Source organism: Anastrepha ludens, chromosome 2 (assembly GCF_028408465.1).
Source record: "Anastrepha ludens isolate Willacy chromosome 2, idAnaLude1.1, whole genome shotgun sequence".
NCBI lineage: Eukaryota > Metazoa > Arthropoda > Insecta > Diptera > Tephritidae > Anastrepha > Anastrepha ludens.
This window is the reverse complement of record NC_071498.1, coordinates 139,817,973-139,835,613: the sequence shown is the minus strand read 5'-3', so window position 1 is coordinate 139,835,613 and position 17,641 is coordinate 139,817,973. Positions and strand designations below refer to the sequence as shown.

Below are 17,641 nucleotides of genomic sequence, written 5' to 3'. Positions count from 1 at the left end.
TACTTTCGGAGCTCAGTGTTAACTATGGCTTTCTGTAAACGCCAGGGGGGGATGTGGGTTAGAATAGGTTTTAGTGGTAGATATGGAAGGTTAAGTTTTTTGCTGTTGAGGACTGCTCTACTAACTGCTGATGGGACTCTTTTAGATGGCCTATTTTTTTTGTAGGTTTGAGCAATTTTGAAGAGAGGGGCATCATAGCTGTTCATAAGCACTTTATTTAATTTATTTGTGATATAGTCCCTTTTCGCTTCTATTGAGGGAATGTTAGCTTCAAAAAGCATATTATTAATCGGGGACGTTCTAAATGCTCCTAGCGCGGTTCTTATAGCCGCATTAAGAATAGTTCTTAATTTATTTAGAGCAGATTTAGGTGCGAAACCATATAGGAAGAGGCCGAAATCAATTCTTGATATCAAGAGCGCTTTCGTTACTTGTATAAGTGTTACTGAGTTGCAATTGAATTTGAAGCTAGAGAGGCACTTGATGATATTAAGGCGCTGTGAAAGGTTTTGTTGAAGAAGTGCTATGTGTGAATTCCAATTATAGTGGTTGTTAAAAGTGACTCCTAGTATTCTTAGAGTATCTACCTTATTTATTTGGATGTTGTTGCAGTGGACAGAGGGCGAGCACTGTTTTTTACGGCATATATGTAAGTGTTTGCATTTTTGTACCGAGAGTGAAGCACCAGAGTAGTTACACCAGGAGTTAATGTCTCCAAATAAATTGTTTAGATTAATACTAACATTTTTATCTTTTTTTTGTTTAACTAAAAGATTGAAATCATCTGCGTAAGCGCAGAACGAGACTTCTTTATAAAAAGAAATTGTGGCACAAAGCTTGTTGTATGCTATTAGGAATATAATTACTGAAAGGGGTGAGCCTTGCGGTATTCCGTTTTGAAGTGGGTAAGTTTCGGAAAGGACATTGTCTAATCTGACTTTAATTTTCCTATGGGTCATAAAGTTTCTTATATAGTTGCAAATTCGCGGCCCGAGTTTCCACTCGAGCAGTTGATCTATTATAGCGTGGATTCCAATTTTATCAAATGCTTTTGCGAAGTCGAGTGATATTATTGACAGATGTTTTCTTGCGGATAAAGATTCTGCAACATGATGGTCTACATATAATAGAGCATCTGTTACTGACTTTCCCCGCTTGAATCCAACCTGATTGTTATGGATAAGTTTGTTGCTTCGAACAAACCACCATAACCTGTTTGATATAATTTTATCCAATAGTTTAGATAAGCATGGATTTAAGGAAATTGGCCGGTATGAATCGATTTCAATTTTGTTTGATTTAGGTTTTAATATAGGGGTTATTATAGCAAGTTTGTATGATTGGGGTATATGGGATTGGAGAATGCTATTGTAGAAATTAAGCAATCTGTTTGTTACTGACAGAGGAAGTTTAGAGATCATAGAGTACGTTATTCGATCATAACCAGGTGTTTTACCTTTGAGGTTTTGCAGAGCGGATTTAAGTTCGAGTAAATTTATTTCTCTTTCAATTTCTAATGCTTTGGCGTCGGAGGTTTGTGGGAACGTAATGTTGAGAGATATATTCTTTTTATCTTGAAATAATAGAGGGAATTTATTATCACTAGATGAATTAGACCAATGCAAGCCAAATTCATCTGATATTTGTTTACGATCTGTAATGTTGAAAAAGGGTGCGTTGAGACTCTTCAGGCAGTGAATTCCGTGTTTTGTTTTATAACCACTAAGTCGTTTTATATTAGCCCAAATTTTTTCCGTTGGAGTGCTGGGGTTGATTTGGGAGGTAAATTCTTCCAATGATTTTCTTTTGGATTGTTTAAGTTCCCTTTTAAAAATCGCATTAGCTCGTTTGTACCTCATCACAGTGCCTTGGTTAATGTTTCGTTTGAGGGAATTCCAGCACTTATTTTTTTGAATACGAAGCTCCTGTAGCTTTGAGTTCCACCATGGGACATTGTGGGTGTACTTATTTGGGTTAGATTGGGGGATGGAAGCATGTGCGGCTTGAAGAATAATTTTATTGATATTAGCGGCCTCTTTATTTATATTATCGGCTACCGGGCGGTTGCAGTTGTGTTTTTCTGAGTGTTGACTGAATGATACCCAATTGGCTGTTTTAGTAATAAATCGGGGTTTTTGGACTTGAGAGCTAGGCTGCTGAGACTCAAAAAGTGAGACGAGTATAGGGAAGTGGTCGCTTCCACATAAGTCGTCCTGTATAGACCAATTGCAGCTGACAGCAATTGTGGGGGAACAAATTGAGATGTCGATGTGAGTAAGAGTATTGTGTGTGCTAAAATGAGTTGGGGAGTTGTCGTTAAGGATAATGAAATTAGATTGAGAAATGAAGTTGGCTAGGGTTCTGCCTCTGCGATTGGTATAGACGGATCCCCAATTGGGATGCCTGCTGTTGAAGTCGCCCATAATCAGGCTAGAGGATGTGAAAGTACCGAGAACATTTTGCAAATTTGTTGTGTTGAAGTTTATGTTGGGTGATATGTAAGCAGATATCACGTTGAACTGTTTTTGTGAGTATATTTTGACTCCGATAGCTTCGAAATCGTTATTTAAGGTTATTTGCTCGTGCTGGATGGAATTGTGAATAAGAATGGCAACCCCTCCAAAAGCATTGGAGGAGTTAAGGGTATAAATGTTAAAGTTAATTGGAATAGGAATTGGTGAGTTTGGTTGAATATGCGTTTCCTGTAGTGCTATCACTTTTGTATTATGTTTCTTTATTAGCAACAACAGCTCATTATAATTGTTAAGATAGCCTCTAATATTCCATTGTAGTATTTTAAGCTTCATATTTTAGCTTGGAGATAAACTTTAGATATATTGTTGCTGTATACGTAAATGTAAATCTAAGTATGGTTAAATTAAAATTTATAGTTGTTTTGAATAAGTTAATTGGTAATAGAAATGAGTGTAAGTGTGAGAGATTTATTTTGGTAGTTTTTATAGTTTAGGTTCTTCGTCGGAGTCGGATATGGGCATGAAATAATCGTTTTTTTTTAGTAATTCTTGAGTAATTTTGCTGCATGGTGAGATAGTAGAAAGGCTTTCCAGAATATTATTGGTTTGTTGGGATATGTGGTGTGGTGAGTTTTGCGTTTGTTTGGCGTTAGCGGTTTGAGTGAGTGAGTTTGATGTTGTTTTGTTAGTAGGATTATTTAAACTATTGGTTTCGAGTGAGTTCTTTGTTTTTTGTAGTTTTGATATATTAGTTTTTGTTGGTGGGGATGAAGCAGGGCGTTTTGCTATTGTTGTACTTGTTGTCGTTGGTGATGATGGTGTCTTGTTAGTGGATGTTGATTGACTTGTAATGGTGACGTTTGCATAAGTGCTTTTGGATTTTACAGTTTGTGTATTATTTTCGTTGTATTTGCGCAGTGCTTCGCCCATGGAGCATTTTGTGATGGTTTTGATTTTTAGAATTTCTTGAGTCTGTTTAAATCTTGGGCAGTCTTTGTCTGACGATGCATGATCGCTGCCACAGTTTGCACATTGTTTACGTGTACAGTCGGATGGAGAGTGGGGTGGAAGATTGCAGCCTTCGCATGTAGCAGTATTGGTGCAGCGTATTTTTGTGTGTCCTAGTAGTTGGCAGTTTTTGCAGCGCATAGGTGTTGGATAGTAAGGGGCGACCTTAACTTTATACCAAGCTATGTCGATGACTTTGGGTAGGTGGTAGAGGTCAAAAGATAAGACAATTTTGCCAGTAGGAACAACTTTGCCCTCAGTCATGCGGGTAAACTTATATATACCAGTCACGCCTTGGATTTTAAGTTCCCGCAAAATCTCCTCCTCGTTTACTTCGTTTAGGCAAGGCGCGTATATTATTCCCTTTATTGTGTTTAGATTGTCTTGATATTTTGTTGTCACTGGACAGAGGTTAGCAATCGTTTTTAACTTTAGAAATTTCTCAGCTACTTTTGAGTTACGTGTTAGTATCAGTAGTGAGCCGTCTTTAAGTTGTTTAATGTTTTCGATTTGGGTAGATATTGCGTCTAACGATTTTTTAATTACGAAAGGACTGAGTTTTTGTAGTTCATTATTAGGTGATTTAATAGTTATGTATTTGGGTTGATTGAGTGATGTTTGTTTGTATGTGAGCGGCGGAAAAGAGTAGTCGGAAGTATAGTCGTCAAATTGGCTTAGTAAAGAAAATCTGTTTGTTGTTTTGTCTGGCGGTTCTGGTTGTAATGGCATTTTGCTGCTGTTGTGTTGTTATAACTGTTTGCTTTGTTGTTTTATGTTGTATACGGAATCACAAAAGTGTACAAAAGCGAGAGTAGGATAATTTAGAGTTAACTGTTATGTATAACTAATTCGCGAACTACGAACACTTGTTAGCACACGTCTGAATAGATTGAGAGCTAGTCGATGGCCCACCCTATACTAATCTGGTAAAACAATATTATTTCTTAACTATCTGATTTCTTTACTATTTTTGCTTTTATTTGGAATTTTTTAGGATGTGCTATTTATGTGTCCACACGGTTTCATGAGTTATCACCGGTCTCGTAAGTTAAATCAGAAATGAAATTCTTTTAGACCACTTTTTTGTTTTAAAGTGGAAGTAAATAAAAAATTTTAATTTTTTGTTGCTTTTTCCCCAATAAAAAATAATTATTTAAAAACATATTCAACTCTTTGCTTTCAAAGTCTAAATGTGCTATTTATATGACCATGGCTGTATGTATGCTGCCTTGGCGTTCATTCAATAAATTCAATACCGTTAATTAATTATTAAGTGAATTCAAAAGGTTTTTCTTAAATACGCTTTGCGATCCTTTCGAGAATGGCTACATTGGCGTGAGTATCTGCAAATCTGCAAAGCTAAGCCTATTCAAGTGCCAAAAAAACGCATTTATACCGTCACTGCACAAACGTTAAGGTTTCGTTTTTCCTTATCCTTCTTTGAAATAATATTGGTAGTAATTAGTTAACTATTTTTCGGTCGGTTTTTTCTTCATTTTGAACCGCAAGTTTCAGGATATTTCTTAAATTGTAAAGCATTGGACACCATTTGCGCCGAGTTTTTTACCTCCATTTCTATGTACCAACTTATTTATTTATTAACAGGCTTTTAAGACCAAGACACATTTAATAAATTGTAATTTCCAATCTCTATATACTTTTTTGATAGTACTGATACAAAAGACTTAAAATTATTTAAAATATTACGTTTTCTTATATCCCCTGGCCATTTATTATACAAATTTAGCTTCAAATCCAGAGTGGTCGACGATAAGATCAAATAATATAGCTGAGCTGGTTGTTAAACACCTTAACATATCAACTATTACAACATTGATAACACATTTCAATTTTATGAAATAACTACTGAAGTGCAAATTGTAAAAACAAGTTAAGGCCGGCGGGCCAATTAAAAGGTCAAAAAAATTGATTTTTTTTTCCTGAAATCAATAGCTTAGATATTCAAGAACATGAGACACAAATTTTCAGAGTTAAATTCCAAGTATTTGCAGAGCTACAGAGCCGAGCGTAGTGCGGCGTCGAGCAACCGTGCGCTTATTGTTGTAGTTTGAAGCGCGTTTTCTCGGCTTTTCATTTTCACGATTTTACCTAATTTATGTACACGATTGCAAAAACACTAAACGAGCTATCCATTTCATTCAAAATGCGTTATCTTCAGTATTGTTTTCTCTTCTATGTGAACTAAAAAAAACATCCAAAAACTTTTTTTAAGCGACTTTTTTACCCAGTTGAAGAGTTTTTTTTTCCTTGAAAAACCACTTTTTTTTTTCTACCTTCCCCAAAAATTCGAATTTTACGTGTTTCTCCCAATTTTCTTAGTTCACATCGAAGATAATTACATCAAAATTAATAATCTTTTTTTTTTTTTTTTTCCGATGAAAATTGCAAGTTGTATCTTGTACAGAAGTTGGATACTTCAGTGGCAAGGCGCTCTGGGAATCTATTGATAACTCGGCTTACAATATATTGTTGGAGATTGTACAAATTTTTTTTTTTAGTTCAAATATATATTAAACTATCCCCAAAACTTCATTTGGCTAATTGTTTTTTTTTTTCTCATCCTACAACGCTTCGCGAAAACTACTGAATTTAGGACATCTAATTGGCCCGCCGGCCTTAAATATTTTATAAAATTGGTGATAAAAAATCAATGTCTGAACGCGCTCTGAAATACTTGAAATGCTCTTTATCATACTTGGGTTATATTCAGTAATGATCAATAAAAGTATAACTATTGCCGTACCTCAAGAATGGAGAGATTCCACTGTAGTTCGAGTCAAAAAAATTACAAACACAAATAAAGCTAAAGAACTTCGATCAAGAAATACTCTATCAAACCTGAAGAAAGTGTTGGAAACAGTGGTAAAAAACCAGCTTTAGTATATTGAATATAAAAATATACTATTGTAATTAAAAGACAGGCAAGGTACACAAAGTAATTAATGAAGCTGTGTCAGAGGAAAGACTGGTGAATATTGGGCTTTCACAGGGCTCAGTACTAGCGACGATACTTTTCACCATCTACATCAACGATATTAGATCAGCAATCAGAAATCACAAAAGAATATTGTTTGCCCATGACTCCTTTTTAAGAATTCGTGAAGAAGATTTAGACACAGCAATTGCCAGAATGCAAGGGGGATTAACCGAACATTGTTTGTGTGGTTATGTGAAAGCAAGTTAATGTTATGCTGCTATGGAGTTTAGGACGATATGATTTGTATGTTAAGAATTAAAATATTGTTAAAGTAACTAGAAGTACGGATATAGGTATTTTAATTGACAAACAAGATTACAAAAACCTGGGATTTACGATTAGAACATGAAAATAAGTATCAGGTCAGTCCATAAGTTCGTGCGAATTTTACCCATAATTTCACTTTTGTACGATTTTTGCATATAAAATATTATTCACGGAATATAACGGAACTATTTATATTTTCTTTGATATATTATGCATTCAAGCAGCAAAAGCAGAAGAAAACGTTCCCAGAAAAAAGGATGAACGTTAAATTGTCAAAACAGGATCCCAAGAAGAGTGCTGCTAACATCCATCGCAATATTTTTGTTCATCTGGAGAAGCCAATAACGAAAAGAACAGTTGGGTTTCGATTGACAGAAGCATGGCTTCACGGTCTACTTGCATGGACGAAGCAACGACAACGGCCAATTGAGCTTGTTCGAGAGGGCATATCCTAGACTCAAAATCAGTGGTGTTATATTTTATTCAGCGATAAAACGAAAATAAACAAGCTCGTCTCACCAATTATAAAAACAGGGGAGACTCAATAATGGTGGGAGCCAATTTATCGTATTGAAGGTTTAATCGATGAGGCCAAGTACGTTCAGATACTTCAAAATGTTATGCTACCTTTTACGCAAGAGAACTTACCGTTGATTTGGAAATTTCAACAAGCAATGAACCGAAGTACACTTCTCGTGTTACAAAAAAGTTTTTCGAAGACAAGACAAAACAAAAAGTTTTTTAAACAAAATATTAATGTATTTTTCCCTCTTTCGCCTGCATTTTTTTATTATTTGACTATTATTTTTCTCCGTTCTTAAGTATTTTTCTTAAAGGATTCTCGAATTATATTAACTTTGGTACATGAAATAAATAGCATTATGTTTTTCTCAGATAAAAAATTTGATAAAGATTGAAAACTAAAATAAAGCCTTATATGCAAAACATTGAATTGATTTCATTGAAAAAAGTCTCAGATGGACGGAACTGATGGTTAATATACGAAAATGCAACAGCTTAAATAATTTAAAAACAATTTTTTGTGCCAGTACTATAAAATAGTATATAGAGATTGGAAATTATAATTTATTAAATTTCTTTTTAGGTCTTAATAAGTAAATAATAAAATAACATTTAATTTTTTTTTGTATTTCTTTGCAGGTTTTATTTTCAACCTGCAACTTCTTGGTGAAGAACTTCTGAATGAAGAAGAAAAAAAAAATATAATCACAATATATACTTATATATCCTTGTCAATCGAAAACTGTTAACTTACTAAAACGATTCGCTTTAAGACAGAAATAGTTTTTCACGGAAATAATTCCACTTACTGGTTAATTATTGGCAACACCGCTATTATTATGAAAAAGCAAATTCAATGATTCGAGCGCATTCATTTACTACACCCTTACCTTAAGAGGAAAACATAATTAAAAAGCGTTACTTTAGTGCATACCGCATCTGGTGCTGATATTATTATGAACACAACTGTACATGCATAATGTTTAATCTATCTGCTATTATTTATTATATCTTGGACTGTGTCTAGTTGCCGCCATGAGTTCTTCTATTGTTTTAAGGTCGGTCCATTCTTTAATGTTGTCCAAAAATATCTTTTTTGGATCGCATCTCGGCACCCTTCGATTATCCCTTATATGACTGATTGCAGTAACCAATATTTATCACCTCGTCTCGTCAATAAATTCTGGATTTCATATAAATATGTACTAAGTCGGTTAATCCTAACAATTTTAATATGGTTTTATTTATATATCTGAATATATGTATGTATATATTTCCCTTTTCCTTTCGATCTGCATTCCGTCATCTGCTTCTTAGTATTCCAGGCTCATCACACATCTCAATCAATCAGACAATTAATATACATATGTATGTATTCATCAGCTTAAAATGTTGTGCTGCTGTTGCTGTAATACCCTTATTTCTTACCACAGTCCGTTCTAAGAACCGCAATAACTAGAGGTATACGCACGCATTTGGACTTTAACGGAAGTCATGTTAGCCAATAAATTCTAGTGGCTTTAGAAAACCAATTATTTAAACAATCCTGCTAGAGTTACGGAATTTCACTCCTCTAAATAGTATACGATAATTAGTCTATGACAGCAAAATTAGCAAGGTCATTGTCTAAAATGCGGACTAAGCAACAATACCAGGATAAATCTCATGCACAACAAACAAAGAAGCGCAAAAAATAAAAATAAACAGTGAGCCGATTAACCCTCCGATGTTCATATGGGTCTGGCCAGACCCATTCGATCTTTAAATGTATGTAGATCTTTTATTTTTAATATCTGAGGCTTCTTAGTCCATGACTTCCTAAAATGTAGTGTGCTAAACACAATGAAGGAGCAAAATTAAGATTTTTGCTATATTTGCTGTAAAAATAATAATTTTAAACTAATTTCGTTAATTAAGCTCACATGGGTCTGTGCAGACCCATATAAGCTTCTCATGTAAATTGGTTAACCGTTAGGTGTAAACAACTAAACTGTTAGCGGAGGCAGCGGCAGAGATAATTTTTTAGTTGACATTTGAAAATTAAAGTGAACACGTGTTTTTCAATTACCGGGAAGTGTTTTTTTAAATAAAATGGAACAAGTAAATATGGATAAAGTTGATGTGATGACGCGTTTGCTTCGTAAGCTAAGTGCAGCAAATGTGAGTCCGAAAGAACGTCAGCGACTTCAGGCACAAATTGAAGAAATTATGGGGCAGGAGTCCGATCCATTTGAAACAAGTGGCGACGTAGAAGATGATGAATATTTTCCAGATGAAGATGACTTCGGTGAAGCATCAGATATAGAACAGGAAATCGAATTAGAGGCTGTTCTGGATGAAAACCATGATATTGAGGATTTGTATAGAGAAGCTATCGCCCTTCAGGCTTCAACCACAATGGAATCATGCAGTACATCTATTACCCAGGGCCTTATATACAGGTCGAAAGATGGTAAGATGTGGAATTCAAATCCTCCACCACCTTGAAGGCCTCGTTGTCACAATGTTACAACTTTTACTCGTAAAGGGCCACTACGAGGATCGTCACCGAGTCATAAAGCTCTTTTCAAGCTACTGCTGTCTCCTGAAATCGTAAGTATCATTGTGCGGGAAACCAACAGAAAAGCCGTTGAAGCGTTTCGTCTATGGAATGAAAAGCATCCGAGTAATAAACAGCGTTCTTGGGTAATGACTAACGAAGACGAAATGTATGCTTTTTTTGGGATGCTACTTATTGCTGGTGTATTCCACTCGAATTCTCAGCCAGCGAAAGAATTGTGGGCCAGTTACAAAATGCCAATTTATAAGGCCACCATATCATTGAATCGGTTCAAGAGCTTAACTACTTTCATCCGTTTCAATAACAGTGGTACTCGTGCTGAGAGGTTGAAGCAAAGCAAATCTGCTGCCCTGGACGATGTATGGCTCATGCTGATGGCCAATTTAGAGAAAGCATATACTCCGGATTGTCATGTAACCGTCGATGAACAGTTATTTCCATATCGTGGGAGCACTCGATTCACCCAATATATTCCGAGTAAGCCGGCAAAATATGGCATGAAAGTGTGGTGGATTTGTGACTCTGTTTCAAACTACCCTTTGAAAGGTAGAACTTATACCGGAAAACCACCAGGTGGCCAGAGAGAAACGATTCAAAGGTGAACGGGTCGTCATGAAATTGATGGAAAATTATATGGACAGCGGTAGGACTGTTTATGCTGATAATTTTTTTCAACATACAACTTGGCAGAAATGTTGATGGATCGTAGAGTGGCTTTTAAGATAAAATAAGACCTTCATTCCGCATGAATTGCTTAACCCGAAGCGTGATGTTAAAAGCAATTTATTTTGTTATCACAATAATAATATCGCTCTGTGCTCGTATATGGCAAAGCCGAAAAAGCCAGTAATTATGTTATCCACTGCCCATTAACGTCAAAGCACCGATCCATTGAAAGGATTCAAGCCAGATCAAATTTTGGACCACAATAAATTTAAAGCGGGGTAGATACAATGGATCAAATGTTGACTGGCTATTCGTGCAAACGCTCGACAAACCGTTGGCCACTGGCAATGTTTTATAATATGCTTGATAATATGCTTTGGCCTCATTCATCATCTATGACGAGCTGAAACCGGCAAAGCAGCAATTCATTTATCATTGAATTGGCACGGCAGCTAGTTATCCCACATATGACGAAACGGGCGACTAATCCATTAGTATGGAGGTTTGCTCATATAAGACAAGCAATGAATCTTTTCAATATCAAGGTGAGTATGAATTATATACACACATACATATATCTCCGCGTATAAAGATATGCGTATGCATGTATTCATATTTACTAATTTAAAATAAATTATTTCGCTACTTTTAGATACCGGAATCTTGTCCATCGACATCAGATGCAACACAGCAACAATCATATGCTCAAGTTGCTTCAACACAGTCATCGTGCTACCATTGTGCTGCTTCTTCTTCGAAAAAGCGACGTAAAACTCGTTAAAACTGCAGCAAATGTATTCGTCCCATATGTCTTAATGAACATTCCATGCAACTATATAGTTGTAAACCCAATTGCTCTTCGTAATTAATACTAATCCGTTCAAATAAATAAATAAAATTATTTTTAAAACCGTATTTCTTACATTATTTGTATGGGTCTGGGCAGACCCACCGAACATCGGAGGGTTAAAAGAATCCGACGAATTCCATTTCCGACACACAAATATATTCGCGATTACGAGTACCTGAGTATGTGTGTACAAGTTTACATTAAATGTACGCAACGTTAAAAATGTACCTATAGGTAAGTATATTTACACATGTACGTATGTATGTTCGTGAGATTAGAATTAAACACATTTCCCTTATCGGGGAATCGGGCGAATGGTGAATGCGATATGCAATTTTGTAGGCGCATATACATAAAAATATGCACATATCAATAAAATGTTTGTATACGCAACTGATCTTTTGAGCGGTCAATCTTATATTTCTGTTATTGTCTCCTATTTAATACACTAAGCTCAATCCTTCAAGTTTATAGTTATGTATGTATGTGCATAAACGTGTATGCAAATCCACATGGAATATTCGTTAGCCTTTAGTCGTTTATCTATCTCTTTCAAAAGGCTATAGCGGCTCTACTGTACCAATACGATACAATAGCACGAAAAATAAATAGCATAAAAAAAAATAATATAAAACGCCGCTATTTCAAAGATAAGACCGAAAATATAATTCTATTTCACCAGCTGAAATAGCTCGCAATTGTGAAATCAGTAACACTTGCTGCTCCTCCGTCCACCCGTTGGGGCAGCAGCAAACTTTTCAGTAATAATTCATGCATTTATTCACATGTACATATTTATATCGACGTACACACATATACATACATATATTAATGTATATGTATAAAGCAAGCTATAGATGCGACTCTAGTCGACTACGTTTCGAGTGAGTGATAAGATGATATTATATGTTGTTGTTATTGTTTGCAACAGTTTGGGAATATGCGAAAACGAAAATTTTCCTACTGACCTAACTGAACGAATAAATAACAATGAATAAAAAAAAACAAGTATTCATACATATGTATGTATGCGTGTGTGTCTGCTGTATGCACTTATGAATGCGTGTAGTATTGTAGATTGTAATCAAAAAAAGCTATTGTAAAACACTATTGTGATATGACAGAGCGATTAAATCGCGTAATTCAAACATTCACGTACATAAATTTTCCTGGCCTTAATTTAGAATTTTATAGTTATTTGTAACTTTAGCACAAGTACTTAAACGAAATAAGATATAAACAGGTAAAATTCGGATTAACGAATGTTTATCAAATCAAAAAGAATACAAGTAAGGAAACTACATTAATTTCGAACCGAACGTTATATACCCGCGCATATTTTAGTAAAATTTAATCATATATCATGAGGGTGATAGCTTGTAAACTCACACGGCCGGACCGAAATTTAATCGTAATACATAACAAGTGGATATGAAATGAGGTGGACGAGTCCTATGTTTGGACGACTTTTAAGTTTAAAGGTAGCCACAAACAGGGCACAAGTCCCACTTGTAATTTTTCCACTTACTCTTGTCTCGACGACGGTCAGTAAAAAAAAAGAGAAAATCTACAAACTGCGCCTAAAACTAGCAACAAGTCTCAGGTAAAATAGAATTTTCAATTACTTTGGAATTGGGTCTGCACTTTGCCATACACAAGGGATTTTCTTCCAACTGCATATTAATTATGCTGGATCTAAATTTGTGTCCAACTGGCGCTAGTTAGCACGAGAAAGAAACGGCTGGTGCGCTTTGTTAAACTGAGTCGAAATCGCGTAAGCGGTTATCGCGTCAATCAAAAAAAAGAAGAAAAATTGGGTGCAGAGTCCATTTTCAAAATCATACTTGCGTCGTATTTGTTTGTATAAATCCGGGTCGTTCCGGTAACGTAGAACCAACTGTCGTGGGACCGAACGCGCGTCGTATTTCGCTTTTTTGGGTTCGTTATTTGAACCAAAATGGCGTAATTTTGGCTCATTTATAACAAAGATATACTATTTTGTGGAAGTTGGGCCTAGTTATTGGCCAATTTTTTCCATTTTCAATTCCAAACTACTTTGAACAAAGAGTAAATGTAACTAAGTTTAATTGTAATATATTAATTTTTTCTCGAGTTATTGTATACACATAGGAACCGACAGATATACAAAAGTTATGTGAATAACTTGTGCAAAAGTGAACGCTGGTATAAAAAATATGAATATATATAGAAGAAAATGCAATTGAGGTACTCCCAACTACAACTAATTATATAGAGTCTACGTTAGTTTAGTTAGGTATTTTAAAGATCCGAATTTAAAAATTATTTTTAAATACTTTAGTTCTTCTATGATAACAGTTATCGATGATTTGGATGATGGAACGACTAGTTGACTTCTTAAAGAGATCTAAGTGTTTTAATCCTTTTGCAGTATTCCATGGAATAGTCCACGAACAAAAACTCTCTCTTATCATTAAGAACGGAATAATTAACTATGAATTGTTTGTTTGTTAAATATTGAGGAACACAAATAAATTTGGTAATCCTGTAACATCCAATATAGCAATCCATTAGAACTAACAGTAAACAGTCTAGCAGTCTTTCTTATACAAGGTAATTTGAGTAGATTGCTCAGCGGTGCTGCAAAAGCGTTAAGCAACTTAGGGGGCGTCCATAAATTACGTGAGATGTTTAAGGGGGGGAGGGGGTCGAGTCAAATCTCATCTAATCTTACGTTGGAGAGAGGGGGGGTCTCGGCAAATATCACGCAATTTTTTTTCTGATTGCAACAAAAAAATTGTAAATGCTTAAGATTTAATCTCAAGCGTATTCGTAGTATGATTAAGATCATTCACTAATTCGTTCGAAAGAAAATAATTTCATTCATACTTCGACGTTATACATTACTACTGTCAAACCACCAGATTTGTTTTATACCAAATAGCTCAATTTAATCTGAATTTGCGGTACAGTGTAGCCCGTCGGTTGTTTTCGCGCCACTATGAGCCGAACGCCCTATCACTCAGGTTGACGTTTGACAATTCCGGACTTTAAAGAACATGACGGAAAATCATTTGCTCCATTTCTAATACGCGTACCGATTGAACCGCTGAATGCCTTCATCAGCACGCCTATTGATCTCTATTGCCCAAGTATACGTGATGATTTAGAGAAAATATGCTAGAGTACATGCGGTATTTACTTCGCATCTATCACAAGAGCTGCAGAGCACAGGCGAGCAGCTCACATTGCACCAGCTAAGCAAGCGCGTATGTTCCACAAGACGAGCTAATGAGTTACTGTGCGCAAGCGTCAACGGCTTAGAGTGGCTAGATTAGAACGGAGTTGAAGGAGCAGATGATTTTACTGAAAATCATATGGACATGTTGGTCCCAATAGTCTCTCTAGAAACCGCGCATGATTCTCCATGGACTGAATAAGAGTAGATATTCTTTTTTTAATCGCAGTAGTTACGATTTAAGTCTTCTACTGTTAAATTTTTATTACACTTATAACTCTCAGCAATATTGATTACTAGTCTTAACTAGTCGTAAATAAAAGCACGAAGCAATTTTTTTTCCTTTTTACAATAACAATCCAACGCGTTTACATAAGAAACCCACATTTTGAAAAATCTCACGTGAGATTGGGGGATGGGGGAGGGGGTTGAATAAAATCTCACGACATCTCACCAGGGGGGGAGGGAGGGTCAGAAAATTGAAAAAAACACCTCACGTAATTTATGGACGCCCCCTTAGTTAGGGGATGGAAATCAAATGCAGGTATCACATTGGGCCTTAGGGCCACCGAGTGAATTGTCTTAGACAACCAACCTGGCTAACTTTACCTGTCGATGAGTTTTGTTCGCAAAACTATTCAATAAAAATCAGTCAGGAAATTTTACTTAGTTTTTCATAAATATTTAAAACCGAAAAACTCTGTTATTTGTAGAGTACTTGAATAAAATTATAAAATACTTTTTGCATCTACTCAAATCTCATATTCTGCAATGATTCCAGCGCCAAAATCATTGAGCGCAAATTTTAAACTCCAAGAGCTACAAACATATTTATATATATTACATAAATATCACACTCACCATATTCACCATTTGTTGTAGCAAAACGCTTGGAAATTATAATTGAAATTGAATGGAGTTCAAATTGTAAAAAGAACAGTGAAATTAATACCAACAAGTTATAGCACTGAGCACCAAACTCGGTCGCATGAACACTATAACCATCACAACTATTTCCAAATGTATATTTGTACAGTAAACTACAAACAGGCAGACTTAACGCGGTATCTGTATATACATATGTATGTATGTATAGAAAACATGGCAATAAACCAGACCGGCAAGCAGCAGCAGTCCACAACCACCAAATGGAATGATTATCGGCAAGTTAAGCTACGTAGAAATACAATTGACATTCTGTAAATGCAAAAAACCGGTTTCTCTTCAATTCCAGAAAACGAAAAGTCAAAAATAAAGCAGCTAAAACATATGTATATAGTGGTGTTTATTAAGTTACGCCTTTCCCTCTTATACAGTTTATGCGCGCGTAAATGACAAGATAACATGCGTTTTTCTTTTCCCTAAGCATTATCAAGTTAACAGAAAACCAATGTTTCTTTTTTTTGTTTTGTTGGTGCTGTTGTAATAGCAAAAATGTTTCCCCTGAATGTTTTGGAAATGGTGCTGAAGTGGCACGCCTGAGCCGGATATAAATCCGGGTTGTCCCGATAAACGGTTGTCATTGTTTTTTGTTTTTGCAATTCTGTTATATTGACAAACTAAGCACATAGTAAAAAAAACTAAGCAAGATATAAATTGTACCAAAATTAATTTAATAACCTTTATAACAAACGTTTTGACATATAAACCTTCCACAAATCAAATAAATTCCAGCAGTTAACTGGATTTCATCATCTTTTGAAATAAATTGCAAAGCAATGATAGAATTATCTTTTTCATAATTCTATACTATTCATAAAATTTATATTTCGTATATATGGAGCATGTATTTCGGCGTTTCCTGTTATCCTATACAATGTGTTCGGATAGTCAAGTGTTTGTCTGAGCGTGTCTTTTAATCTGCGTCCACTACAGATGCCTAAAGATTACTCTACAAAGTGCAAAATGCACACCAGTTACTACCTGCTTACAGCCAACCTTACTAAGGTAAAGTACGGTACACTAGACAGGGCTAGTATACTGGGGCGGCAGCCCTTGGTCGGGAAAGAAAACCCGAGTCATTCCGGTAACGTAGAACCGGCTGCCATGGGAATGGCTGCCTACGTTGTGCCAACCTTACTCTCATAGTCTGGTAAACGCGGTGGAAAAATGTTGCACTGCAGCCCCCTATATAGCGAAATTTTATAAATGCAGATCCATTTTCGGCACTTAAAAAATTTTCCACAGCACACCGTTTAGCGGTTGAAAAAGAAAACCCGTTGTGCGACAGGTAGGCAAAATATAGCATGGACGCTATAAACAAACGAGTTGAGTCCACAACTTAAGGCATGCGCATGCTCTGCAGAAAATTTCGGTACGTTTATTTCAAACAAGACGCCGCACGCGATACCATTACTGAAATCCAAAAAAAAATAGCAACAACACATACCACATATGCAAAACTGAAACTAAGAACTCACACCAAAATGCAACAATTGGCATGCACAGCCATCAAAGGAACACACAGACGAAAAACTGGCTTATTTTCACAGCTGCTGTTGCTACGTTTGCTAAATACGAAGAACCAAACGTCGCTATCGGCGTCTTAAGTCACAAAAACATGTGGCTTTATTGACTTCACAAAACGTGCTGTAGCGTCATGCACTCCTCTACGCATCTCAATGGCAAGAGCGTTAAACGTGCTTGTAATTGACTGACCGACCGCCAGATAGACCAGCCGGAAAATTTAGCAGCTTAATTGCAATTTCGCTGTACACTCGCGTAAGCCGATGATTCGCTTGTGTGTTAAAATAAACACATATTTACATTTGAATATATATCGGAAGTTGCATATAAAAATTCGTCAATATATTTATATGTTCTTATATACATATGTACATAAACTAAATATGTATGGTTGATAACGGAGAATTTCTTCTTCGTTGTTTAGCTGTCGAATTTTGACTTTTGTTCTTTGCGCGCATGCACGTTGTTGCCGTTTTTATTGCATTTGTACGAGTATAAGCCCAATAGCAAGCAACAATGGCATTGCGTTGGTGGCACTCGTAATCCAGCAATGTTATGAATTGTGTATATACATATGTATACTGAGTATATCCACATGGTTCATGCGTACGTA

General features: G+C 35.7%; 2 protein-coding genes across 8 annotated transcripts in view; both read right to left on the bottom strand.

The window, feature by feature from the left end:
* Positions 1-17,641, bottom strand: part of LOC128855435 (C-terminal-binding protein) — a 41,170-nt gene that overhangs the window by 20,224 nt on the left and 3,305 nt on the right. The gene's annotated exons all lie outside the window — the stretch shown is intronic.
* On the bottom strand, positions 2,958-4,211 carry LOC128855121 (uncharacterized). The gene has a single exon (XM_054089771.1). The coding sequence runs from the start codon at positions 4,209-4,211 to the stop codon at positions 2,958-2,960; it is 1,254 nt and encodes a 417-aa protein (XP_053945746.1).